The sequence below is a fragment of the Dermacentor variabilis genome, chromosome 11, assembly GCF_050947875.1.
Source record: "Dermacentor variabilis isolate Ectoservices chromosome 11, ASM5094787v1, whole genome shotgun sequence".
Taxonomy (NCBI): domain Eukaryota; kingdom Metazoa; phylum Arthropoda; class Arachnida; order Ixodida; family Ixodidae; genus Dermacentor; species Dermacentor variabilis.
The window spans coordinates 29094369-29107507 of NC_134578.1; the positions used below are offsets into that span (position 1 = coordinate 29094369).

General features: G+C 44.1%; 1 protein-coding gene across 1 annotated transcript; it reads left to right on the forward strand.

The window, feature by feature from the left end:
- The first annotated feature begins 347 nt into the window (after positions 1 to 347).
- Positions 348 to 12725, forward strand: LOC142563988 (uncharacterized). The gene is made up of 5 exons (XM_075674765.1): positions 348 to 1128; positions 5371 to 5513; positions 6711 to 6790; positions 8957 to 9031; positions 12230 to 12725. Exons 1-5 carry the CDS (start codon positions 1024 to 1026, stop codon positions 12421 to 12423), a joined length of 597 nt encoding a protein of 198 aa, XP_075530880.1. The 5' UTR covers positions 348 to 1023; the 3' UTR covers positions 12424 to 12725.
- Positions 12726 to 13139: the final 414 nt, after the last annotated feature.

Consider the following 13139-nt stretch of genomic DNA (forward strand, 5'->3'; position numbering starts at 1 on the left):
AAATCCTACACTCACACGTCTTAGCCGCAGCACCTGGTCTTCAAGGTTGTCAGCGCCAGGTGCTGTTCAACATGTGGATAACATTCTATTACCTCGTTTTTGTTGATTCCACTGCCAAATAGAAAAAAAAACAAAGAAAAAGAACGCGATAGGTTATTGCCGGCGTTGGCACGGATCTATTGCTCTACTTATGGCAGTGAAGAGCAGAAGCAGGACACCTCAGAAAAAGAGTGAAATCAGCAGGTGTGCGCGTAGCTGTGCTGTAGAGCGAGCAGTTTTGCTTTGTCGCGCCGTCAACAAAATGACGGATGGCGCTTTGTGACCAGACGATACATGGTGGTTCACATTGTGAACATGCTTTATTTAAACAGCAACTAGTCCTTTAAACTTTCGTATGCTGCTGCGTGACCCATCGTGCCGAGGAACGTGGTCTTTGCGAGCACCCCACACAAATACAATAAGCACAATAATGTCGCATTGCAGTGGTAGCTTCCTCGTGGTAGGCGCAGCTTAGGGGATGGATTGAGTATTTGCCGGTAATATTTCGAAAGATGGAGGTCAAACGAATAAAGGGTTGTGCAATGCTTCATGTATCTTCTTGGGGGAGGGTGCGCGTGTTAGTTTAAAAATATAAGCAGCCCACGAATTAAAACAATCTATTCTATGATTTTACATCCGCTTTTCACACTACAACAATGCCAAACCTGAAGCAGCATCCTGATGCGTTGAAATATTATCAGCTATATATAAAAGAACGCACCCAATGTATCAATGGATACATCAGCTGGAAATGTGCAGGAGTTAATATCAATTCATAGGTCCCGAATAGCTATTCATGCTGCGTCGATAAATCTGCTAATGTGTATAACAAGTGTGCACTACATTTTTATAAGTTGGCACAAGCTTTTGCTTTGTCAACGGAAATGACGTACGTGTAAAGATTTCTGGGTATTTTTCACAGCCTCGACCATATAACAGCGACACGTCAGTCTGGAAGTAAACGTTTGCTGAGCAGTATAGAAAATGCTTACTCCAGGCCCAGCACTTGCACTTGTCACCCTTGTCAGTGCGCTGATTGATACAGCGACCGTTGCGGCTCCAGGTGCAGGTCTTCAAACTCTTGTTCAAGTAAGGACATTTTCTTTTCTCTGGCATTATTCTTACTAATACAAACTCAAACCTTTCTAAGCAAGCTGAGCGATGTGCTTAAGTCCATAAGCTGTCAGGGCTAGACTTAATCACTTCAATTGCTATTTACAGCCTTTTTTTCCTAAGTTGAAAAAGCTGCTTGAAATCATTGTGCAACTTGCCACACAACGAGCTCGGTATATACGGCTGGGGAACAGCAAATCTTTGCGAATTGGTGAATAGCATGGGCCGATCGCTGAAAGCTTACCACTGCGATCTGATACGCCATGTCAAATAACATTTAAAAAGTAATGCCTACTGGCGCTTCATATTTTAGATTATAAAAGGAGAGGAAAAGCGCTCAACCGTATAACATTCTGCATTACGAGGGACATTAAGAAACTGCTGGAAATGTTACTTGCCTTTGAAGTGTGTATGCTACGTGACTGAGGTTTCTGCAGGACAACTACACGTTTATAGACTCGCATTTTTGTTAATGACAGCGATAATCACTCATTCTCCAGCGCCCACTTCATTTGCAGTGAAAAAGATAAACTGCACCGAAGTGGCTTTGTCAAAGCTACAACCAAATATGTTCTGATTCCATGCTGATTTCACGAACAAGGGCCGTGTTGGAGGAAGCTATAGTGATTAACTATACTGACCTGTGCATGAATAAGAACGCCGGGCGTACAGCACTCTTTAAGCTAAGGTGACGCTTGATGTTAGCGAAAATTGTGCCCATGGCGCAACCTTCCGGTGGGTGAGGTGCAATACCAAGTCGGCGATGATTACTTGTCACTTTCGCTTACACATAAGCCGAAGCATGGGTCTTGGGCGATGACGTAACAAAAAGAAAAATTAAGAAAAGAAGAAAGTTTGGTATAACCTATTTGGTTATAGGCGTCGGATTTATTGCGAATAATATTGAAGCAATGTAACGACACACCGCATACTCATTGCCAAAACGCGTCATGCCTGAGGCATGCAGTGCAGCTGGGCTCCTCTCTCGAGCGTATGGATGGATGTTATGAGCGTCCCCTTTGGAACGGGGCGGTGGGTTGCGCCTCTAAGCTATTGTTATTATATTGCGTAATGTCCTACCTAGGTTAAACAAAAGAAAGGAAAGGAAAAAAATCCAAGAAGAAGTCCAAACACCAAACTTTCCGATCCCTTATTGCGAACTTTCTTTCTGTGCCTCCGTTGCTTGTCGTTTCCCTACTTTCAAGCAATCTTCCAGTCGCCTCTTGCTAACATCTAGTGCCGACATGTTTACTTTCCCCCTGCTCTTATGAACCCAAGGATTTCAAGGAGGCCGGAGGGGCCTAAACCGACCGCTGGGCAGGTATCTTCACATTCTAATAAAGCAAACTCCACTGTGTGGGCCATCTTCTATAGAAAACCTAACTAATGAAAACATTTAAAGTGCCGCCGACGCGTCCTATTCGTAGGTGCTAAGTATCCGTCTGTAAGATGCTTCCGTCCGTCACGTCCTTCCTAACCCGGTTCGACGCTCTTGACATCGAATTTCACGGTAGGCAAACAACGTCTTTCTCCTATACAGAATACCGAAAATGATGCTGAGTAATCGGACAGGGACAGTACACTTCCATGATCATCGCTAGCACAAAAATTTGGCATTGGTCTTAACAGCAGCACAATGCTGTGCTTTTTCCTGTCTTCTTAAATTTGTTTTTCTCCTCGTTAGCTATCGTGATGTAGAAACAGCTGTGGAGGAGGCTAGGTCGTGTACTTCGCCTCTCTCCCTTGGCGAGTTAGCAAGAACGTGGCGGTCATCGCTGGCTGCGAGGGGTAGCAGGAAGATGCCTCTACCTGGGGAAGAAAGGAAGCGCATACTACAGGAACGTTAGGCAGAACCACAGATTAGAAAGTTTTAGTTTAGGGGACGCAAGAGGCTTGCGTACGCAAGAACTAGGGGCGACGGTACTGCGCATGCACAGACCGCTACGTCGACTTGCGTCCTTGAGTCGTTTGGCCGGCCGAAACCATCGCTGCCCCTAAGTGGTCACGTTACCCACGCGACTCTCGCGGTGTAGGAGAACTTACGAGTAGCTAGCGGGTACATAATCTAACAAATATTTCGCCAAGTGTTGACAGACGTCGTTTTTATATATATTAGAGAGGTTTAGCGTGTCCGGTATTCGGATAAACGCTGTTGGGGCGTTGGGGCGGAGCCATAAACGGGAGCGTCCTGCATGGTGCATCCACCTTGCGGCGCAAAGCTCAAACGGACAAAAGCAGCTAATATTGCTGTAACCAAGTCTATTCGACTTCGCTGCTGGTGTAAATAATTGTGTTGATGCCAAAAATTTATACCCGCAGAAAACTAAAATACACTTGGTTACTGCAATATTAGCTGTTTGATCTGTCTGAGCTTTGCGCCACCAGGTGGCTGCACCATGCAGGACGCTCCCGTTCATGGCTCCGCCCCAACGCCCCAGCCTGTGTTTATCCGAATACCGGACACTCTAAACCTGTCTATTAACTGCTTTCAATAGAATAGTTTTACGTGCTTTACTTGATATGCTTGATTTCATGTTTAAAAAAAATGATAACACAGAAAAGATCAGACGTTGATGGTGCTGCGAGCGCATGCGACCTCACTGCGGTTTGCGTTTGGGGCCGCTAGCCTATAACGTGTTTCTGCTTGCGTACGCAAACGCAAACACACCCAAACGCTAGGGGCCCCAACGCCTTGCGTCCCCTAAACTAAAGCTCTCTATTGAGCGCGTAGGAGCGCGTGGGGCATGGAAAGTTGCACGGGGCAGATATGGGTGCTTGCACTAGTTTGCGTCACCACATGCGAGGAGGGGTAAATCTGAGCTGCGTCTGCGATGTGAGTATAAGATTGTCGTGCCTGGGCAGCCTGGTTTAAGGACAATCGCATACCTACCATTTTAAAACGAACGTTTCTCTGCGAAAACTTGCGGACCTTGCTGTCCGTGACTGCTGCTACCTTTCGTGTCGAATAGATCAAACATTGGACGGCACTCATGTAACGCATCGGCTATGTGTACCGCATCGGCAGCGTGTTCCTGCTAAAATTAGCCGAAATGTAAAAATATTTCAAAGCTCTCTAGGAGGACGCGACCATATGCGGGTTATTCGTTATGATAGAGTAAGTCGAACTATATATTTTTTTTGTATTCTGCCTAGTTGCATAATTAGGCAAGATCGTTTAACCAACTTCATATTGTTGGCTATCGTATGGAGCACGTATTAACTTTAGAGCAAGTCTTCCAATGAGAAATTTGTAGAAAGTTCCAGGCAACATATAAATATGCAGATTCTAATTTCCTACTTGTTAGTTGTTGTTTCATCTGAGTAGCTTCATACACAGCTTCCTAAAGTAAGCCCGCAAGATATGAAAGACAAGCACGTAACGTGCGAACTTGCGCACCTTAAATGCAATCATATCGCATGCGCCGTGTATCAAAGGACAAAGCGTTTCACCTGACGTGGTGCAGCTCAGGAATGACTTGGGAGCTGCACAGCCGTTGGTGGCGCGATTGACGCAGCCATCGCTAACCCCTTGTGCTGCGTAAAGCTTCCGTGTCACTTTTAAGTGGCATCACACTAGACTAAAAGCGCCGACTGGTCGACGCATCTTTGCATCTTTGACCCATTTCCGTTGGTGGATCGGAGGTTGGAACAAAAGCGCAAATGGGAACGTCAACTCTCATTACTGCGGAACGCCAACTGTCACAACTTCTTTGCGAGAACAAAGCGAAATCAGGCGCTAACGTTTCCACAAGCGTACTTGTCTTCTCCCAGGCGTCTTGAAGAAGACAAGTGCGCTTGTCGAAACGTTGGCTCCTGCTTTCCCCTTATTTGCTCATCGTCTTGAATTTCCATCTCCCGACTTTCCCACGTTTTCCCATAACTCCTTTGCGACACACATGCTGTCCACGTTAACTACGGTTAGAAATGTGTGGCTTAATGGCCTTGTTCTTTACGGAACGCGCAATTTAACAACAAGCGATACCAAAATGTCCCCCACAACAGCAAATATAGGTTGTCAAGCGCATTGTTTTCTTATTAAAGCAAATAGCCTTCTTGAAGCGATCGGCCGTTCACTTACACATTGGAAATCGTGGACGGTTTCTGCACAAATTTGCTTTTCAAGTTTTGCACGTGTACTTGAACATTTATTGAACGCTTCGGCACGACATCAAAAACAATTGCGACAGGCAACACCAATATGCGCTTTTCTGTTTGCAGGCGTTGAACACTACTGAAAGAACTTGGATATACGCTCGTACTTATGTAGGACAATCAGATTTATACTGCAGCTATTATGACAAAGACTTGCTGATGGCAACAGCTGACTATTATGTTTACTTTTTCTTCTATGGAAATCGTTGGTAAGCACGCTAGTGCGGTATATTTCTTGTGTGTCGTCCCGCACTGCAGAGTTGAAAGATATGTTTTTTGCACAATCTTTTATTAGAAGTCGCATTTTTATATTCATGGTGCCAGTCTATATAAACATATTTTAAGCATAATTGTCAAAAGTTCTTTAACTTCATGACAGAAAAGAAGCAAGCTTCGTAAAACGTTCAAAGTGCTAAATTGGTTTGTATTGCTTTCCGGAAACAACCAGCAGTTACTATATCATTAACGCCCCTAGATACAGGACAAAACGAAAAAGGAGCAGAAGGCTGACAAGTATGTTTGAAGTTATTTAAAATCCCTTTTCTATCCTACACAAAATGTATAAACATTCACTCTGAAGCGTTAAAAGCCTGAAATAATGTTTGTGAGCGTGTCAAGCATGACAAGGCATTGTACTATAATAAATTATTTGAGCAATCATGGTTTAACCAATTCAAGATACATGTAATTTTCTACGGGACAGTATACCAACTACAGTGAAGGTATTTCCAGAGGCTCTTGTGCGCGTTTACATGAATAATGTGTGCTTGCTTAGCAAAGTATGTTTTCGGGCTAGCTTGTGCATAGCTGTTGACAATTTTTGCATAAATGGCAAGCGTAAAAAAGAAGAGACGGCGCTTTTTCTGTCGGCCTCTTCTTTTGTCCGCCCACCTTTTATGCCACAAACGTCAACAGTGTAATCGAGAGTTTGACGCAAGCCCGTCGGGTCGGGATGAGCCATGACAGCAAAAAACGTACATCGACCACATAAAACTTATAAAAGACAAGACGTTTCGGCTTGTTCACAATCTCAGTTCACAATTCATACTCAACAATCGCAATTCACAGTCAACAGTGTGCTTCCTTGTGTGTTTTGGTGCGCGTGACGCCATTTCACCTTTTTTTGGAAGTGCAGCGTCCATGTCCTCTAAAGCCTAGTATGACCTAGTCTGACGAACATTATTCTGTGCATTGTAGCGTTGCTCATGCAGCTGCTATTGCTCATTCTCCTTTTCCTACAAGCTATATGCTGGTGTCACGGTTTACACGCTTTGTTGGCTTGCCTTTCAAGAAAAGACAGAAAATTTTGATGCTCTAGAAGTCAGCGGAGGAGACTGCAGGTGCAGAAAGACAAGTATTCATCATGAACCCTTCCTACACTATACATATTTCTACTATGATTACAGGTGCAAGATATTGGAATATGCTGAGCTTTATGGTGGGTGCACCGAGGGACTTGCTTGTATGGATATACGTGAGAATGTAGGTAAGAATATGCGCACTGATGCCACTCTCTTGAAGCTTACAAGTGTCTGTGGTGGTTTATCAAAAAACAAAATAACTCAATGTGCTATAAATATCGAGGCACCACCTTTGGTTTCGGAAAAGAAAACACGAATAGATATTTAGGTCAGGCCATAAATCTAATTTCTTCAAGAAACCAAAAGTGGGCTGGTCCGAAAGATGGGGCGGGGGGGGGGGGTAGAGGATATAATGAAAACTGAGCCGATCCCAGTTTAGAAGCTTTAAGAGTTGCGGTGAAGTGGTTGCGAAGGAGTGGGATGGGAAATGTGATGAGGGGCAAAAGAGCGGGAGGGGGCCGAGTGAAACAAGTACTGATGCCACAGTTCCACGGACTTCCCCCACTGTTCAATGGTACGAAGTATGCATTTGACAGTCCTGTATCGATATAAATGTGTGGCCGCGTATATGAAGTCACGCCTGATTACGCGTCAATCCCTCGTCCCACGACCACATAGCTTCAGGTTATTTTATACACTTCGTTATAGCCCTTACCACGTTCTATGGGTGCTCTTACATGACCCCCAACCATTGCTCCGTGTAGTACTTCGGTAAAACGAAAAAATAAAGTGTGTTGCGGGTGACCGGCATCCTTCAATGGGGACTGCGGGAACTGCTGGGAAGAACAGGCGTGATAGAGGTCATCCTCTTTATCCAGAAGCTCACCGCCGATGTTCGCTTGTCATGGCTTTGTCGTCACTTGACTCTTCATTCACCTGGACTATTTGCGCTGACAGAACACGCTTGCAAAAACTACGTGAAGGCAATTTACGCCTTACCATTTTTTATTTATTTATTTATTTATTTGAGTACCCTAAGGGCCCATTAGGGCATTACATAGGGGGGGACGAAAAAGTTCAAGCATTAGGTAAGCATGGCGATCAACTCAAGCTCACTCGGTGTTGAGGCGTAAACACATACGTCAATAATTGTAGCCTTCCAACGATGTGACAGTTGCGCTCTTCGGCAGCACAAAGCCCTTTATCCAAACCTGGTGAGCGGTCTTTCAAGAAACGTTCTGAAGCACTACCCTGGTTTTCGTTGTGTCCTCCGTTCGCCTTCGTTTTGTGCCCGTTAGTCGTTGTATACTTGTATCATCGTGATATAATGAAAACTTCGCGGCATTCACGAATTAAATTCCGTCTTCGGAAATTGAAATGCGGGGCTTCATAACCGGGGAACACACTTCTCTAATAGGCCTCTTTTTATTTTTGTCTGAACTTTTGTTATTCGCCGGGGTTGCCCCGTGGAGTAATGTGGGAATGAACTGCTCCCCTCCCTAACTATATTTTCGCGTACAGTCTTTGTCACAGACTATGACCAAAAAAGATAACAGGTGTTTGCTGCCAACACAAGACTGGGTACTTAAGACATTGAACAATTTCTCCTATGTTCACCTCAGGCACCATTGGTGCCGGTTGTAAGAGCCTCCTTAGCCCAATATGTCCGAATAGAGGCTTCCTCCACCCGAATAAGATTTGGGTTAAGGAAGTAGATGGGCGAGGGGAGGAAGGCCCCCTGTTCCGCTGGAGGCTGGATTATCGGGCAATGAGGACAGAGAGGGGGTCACAAGGGAATGTGCAAAGAAGGGATTGCAGATGGCGAATAAGAGCGAGCATTGGGTTCCACAAGGTCACTGTTCCCCTTGGGAACATGTGCCCTTACCCCGTGGAGAGTAATGCCAAAACGTGAAGACTTTCTGGATACTATACGTAGATGCTACAATTAAGAATCTCGGTTAAACTATGGTTACATTTTGCGCCGTACTATCGTTATTGAAACTTGTACATACAGTCATAAAAATATTTATGCCATTTTACCCGCCGTGGTTGCTCGGTGGCTATGGTGTTAGGCTGCTGAGCACAAGGTCACGGGATCAAATCCCGGCCACGGCGGCCGCATTTCGATGGGGGCGAAATGTGAAAACACCCGTGTACTTATATTTAGGTGCACGTTAAAAAGCCCAGGTGGTCAAAATTTCCGGAGTCCTCCACTACGGCGTGCCTCATAGTCAGAAAGCGGTTTTGGCATGTAAAACCCCATGAAAAATTATGCTACTTTTCGCTTTCGCATGAGCGCAGTATACCGGAACAAAAGTTCTGTAAACTTTACGCCAAGCATTGCTTTTCAGGAGACACGGCTGTTAGAAAATATCTTATGTATTGGAATTCCACTGAAAACTGTGGCATTTACACGTTATATTTAGGTAAGTGCAAAGATATCCCCCTCAGTAACTAGAGTCTGAATAGTGATATGCGGACTGAATGCTTGGTGCGTTACGCTCACCTGGCGGCTATTTCCACTGATAAGCATATTAGGTCGAACGCTAGTGGCCGTGTTTTCTGTCGTTACAGTGATTTTTTACATCGCATCAGTATCTTCATTGGCTTTTGATAAGCAGATTACTCATACTGTCATGAGAATTTATGAATCATTTTCCTGCTAGTGTACCGATTGGTTCTCACCTCCTAAATAAGGCCGAAAGCATATCTCTAAAGCTATGTTCTAAAGAAGAAAAGACAGCGGACTCGTGCGAATGTACAGAATTACATGCTATTCCAGCGAAGCTGTTTCCTTTGAGTAGTTGGATATTGAACTACAGTTAACTGGAACTAAACCACGCGCTATAAAACGCAGCCCGCTTTTCAATCATCTGTTTGAAACCTTGCCCCCACATATTTCTAGCACTCTCTAAAGCAACTGTTCACAAAGACTGTAGTTGTCCGACACACGTTTAACTTCAGGTGTTGATTTGCAATGAGTCCTTCCCTGTATCTCGCTATTTCATCAGGGTGTCATTTAGAGTACGCCCAGGGAGCTAATTCCTTTTCAGGTTGGAAAACAGGCTTGTAACGCTCCACAGTGCCTGCATAAGTAATTTATTGCAAAGGCCACAATTAACCCCCGCACACTTATCAGTGTGTAAATAACACCATAATGTTGTTCCTCTTATTATACGAAAATATAAACGCACTGCCTGGCTTAGTGCACCACGGAATCCGGGAACACGTACGCGAACGTCGTACATGGTGCGACAAGAAAAAAAAAAACAAGAGTTTCAGTTACCATTTCCCCAAGTCTCCCATTTGGCACAAAACGCTAAAATCTCCTCAAGTAATACAACTCTCGCTTTCGCCAAGTGTGAGCTCGGCATGACGTAGAGTTCTGAGTGACTGAAAACGACCGCATATTCCTTTTGAGCCTTTGCTGAAGGAACTTATTGCAAATGCCATATAACCTATACACTTTAAGCTTCGCGTACACATTAAAACCACAACCTGGTACTCATTTTAACCAAATGTTTATAAACAATATGCCTTGTTTGGTTTACTGAGCACGCCGAAAAGAAAAAAGAAATACATAACGCTAACCTGGTATAACACATGGAAATAAAGAAAAAAAAAACCAGGGTTCACTAAACATTTTCATTATCCCCCGTTTCCGCCGAATGTGAGCTCAGTGTCCTGGGAAGTTGTTTTATTGCGCAGCTCAGGGTAACATTACGGATGTCGACCATATGGCACTCTGGAATGCTTCATCAGGAAGTAATTTTATACAGAGGCAGTATTAGCCTACACAGTCTAAAACATTATTTTGCGTGAAAGAAAACGTGCTTGTGCCTTCGACGAACTATAAACAACGTGCCTATCGTCATTCACCGAAGAGATCGAGGAAACCACCTACAAGCCTCGTGTACAACACATAGAAATTGGGGTAAAAACGATTACTATGTAATCATTTTTCTGCTGCGGCGGTGTTAGCACATTGCTTCGACTATTTGCATACCATGTGTGTGTTTGTGTGTGTGTGACAGAGAGAGAGAGAGAGAGAGAGAGGGAAGGATGCATAGAAAGGCAGAGAGGTTAACCAGAGGCAGTTCCGGTTGGCTACCCTGCACGGGGTGAAGGGGGATAAAAAGAAGAAGAGAGCGGAAGGGTTAGATAGAGAGAAACAAAGATGAGCACGACAAAACCGCGTACGCTACAGAGCGGTAGGGGGCGGCGTTCTTAGTCTATCGTGAAGCTCCGCAGACCGCAGGGACCTTAATAACGCGAGTAAGGCCTTTAGCGTGGATGTTCTGTGGGAGCATTGGCCTAAAGCCTTCAGTTCTGATAGTGCACGATTGTCCAACTGGTCCAGTACTCTGCACAGCACTTGTCTCTGAGCACTATATCGCGGGCAGACACAGATAATATGTTCGAGCGTCTCATCGATGTTGCATGTGGCGCATCCACACGCAACCATTTTGAGAAACTTCGCGCTGAACGATAACATTTGTTAGACGGTGAAAAGCAGTCATCCGGAAAAGATAAACAAGTACACATGTCAATACTGCTGATGTTTCGCTTTAGCGAGCTGCTGAACTTATCTTTTATTACACTGAAATTGATTCTTCGTGAAATTTCGAGATAGTTGTGAGAAACATGGTCGGTAATTAAAAACATCATTGCTTTAAAAAAATTGATTGAATAAATGAATACCTTGGATAATATTAGGTTCTCGATCTCTCGATGAGCCAGCACCTGTTCGTTCATAGCGCTATGCCGCTGTAAGGGCTCCTTACTGTGCTGCTTTTCACTCATGGCGACGTTGTAATGCGGCTGTTCGGAAGCATTGTCACTCTGCTCCACACATTGACAGTACAGCGAGTTGTGATATTGGTGATGAGTAAATATATTGCAAAAGCTTGGTCCGGGCAAAATATACCATATTTTTATGATCTTAGAACAGCAAATGACGTACTGAATTCGAACTGCACGAGATAATTGCGGGGCTGAAAAACATGCGTATCAGTAGTGCTAACCTAGGACAAGGTGAGCGACGTATGTCGCAGGACTGTGTAAGGAGACATGTGTAAGTGAAATATGAATTGCGCTCAGTGAAAAAAACTTCAATATGCAACGAACGCATATGAAGTAGCCTGAGTGCAATCTAATTGTTGGACAGTTGCGATCATGATGCCTGCATACTTTTCACACACACCTCTGTCTATTTTGTATAAGCGATAATTTTTCCCAATCAAAGATTTGTTGCAAGTGAGAGCATTCCGCATCTCTACTTCCTTCTGTCTTCGTCGCAGTAGCGATACCGCCATATAATAAACGTTCACAGTCTGGCGCCGTTTTCTCTCCTGATGACATGTGTCTCACTCAACCATTCAACTGTGACTTGTAGCCTTCATAAACTTATGGCTGGATGCGTACCATAGAATGCTACTAATGGTCTCCAAAGTCTTTTCAGGGAATAATCGTAGCAAGTAGTATATTACCTTCTTGTCAATTTTCTTCAGTCAAATCAACCTGCCTACATAATAGCAGCCATCAAATTTTTCCTCTAAGATCACGCTTTCCTGGCAAAGTTCGAAAGCATGCTCACTCGGTTACAATTTTGTTTTGTTTTACAGAAAACAGACGAGAGTGCGAGCTGCACATAAGAGATGGCGCGCTACCACAGGCACACAGTCAAAAAGCGTCCGCCGTGCCTTGTGCAACACGGTTCTTCCAGTATTGCCCAACAGGCAACTACACAGAAATAGTTTATTACCTAAGCACTTGCAAAGCAACTATAGGCGAGTGGCCCCAGCAATGCACAAGCTGAGCAGACAGGTGCAATTGCGTCATCACGCTCATGTACATAATGCTTTGTAAATAAATGACCATATTTATCGCTCTAGAGAAATTGACGTCAGAATTGTCAACCGAAATAAATGCTTCAAGGAGTAGTTTTTCCTGCTTATGTAACATAAAATATTTGTGTGTGTCTTGTGTGCATGTTTTTGCATTTAGGACCATTATTATTCATGTTCAGCCGGTACTTATTCTGCGTATCCACCGAGTAAACCTTCAGTTAGTGCGCCCTGTGTACGTGTCGTTCTTCTTCGTCTAAGTCCTTTGTGTTGTCTGGCGCTGTTTAACTACGGATATGAACGAACTAGCCCAAATATACGTCTTGATAAGACACAGAATTCGGGAGGCCATGAACCAATGTACATTGCCTTGAATGAGCGCAGCTCTCAAGGGAATGTGCAATTGTTGACATACCCTCTACCTGTAGAATAATCTAAATACAGGCGGTGAAACAACAATATAAAAGAAAATTAGAATTCTTCAACCATAGGTGCACAATAAAAATGAAGAGTGCTGTCGCTTACAGTTTAAAAAGCAACAGTAGGGCGAAGCAATGATAGCGATAGCAAAGTGCTTGACAACTACACGAAGCAAGGTCCATAGATGTATTGGCCGCAAAAATGGCAATAAAGATTCGCTTGGTTATTAAAATAACTAGCATGGTATCACGCGCGCCCTTGAAAACAT

What these genes read in the sequence shown, in the direction of transcription:
- LOC142563988 (XM_075674765.1), top strand. Translation starts at nt 1,024, where the DNA reads ATGCTTACTCCAGGCCCAGCACTTGCACTTGTCACCCTTGTCAGTGCG. An exon ending in TTCTTCTATGGAAATCGTTG is followed by an intron (nt 5,514 to 6,710) that starts GTAAGCACGCTA and finishes CTATGATTACAG; the next exon opens with GTGCAAGATATTGGAATATG. An exon ending in GGATATACGTGAGAATGTAG is followed by an intron (nt 6,791 to 8,956) that starts GTAAGAATATGC and finishes ATTGCTTTTCAG; the next exon opens with GAGACACGGCTGTTAGAAAA.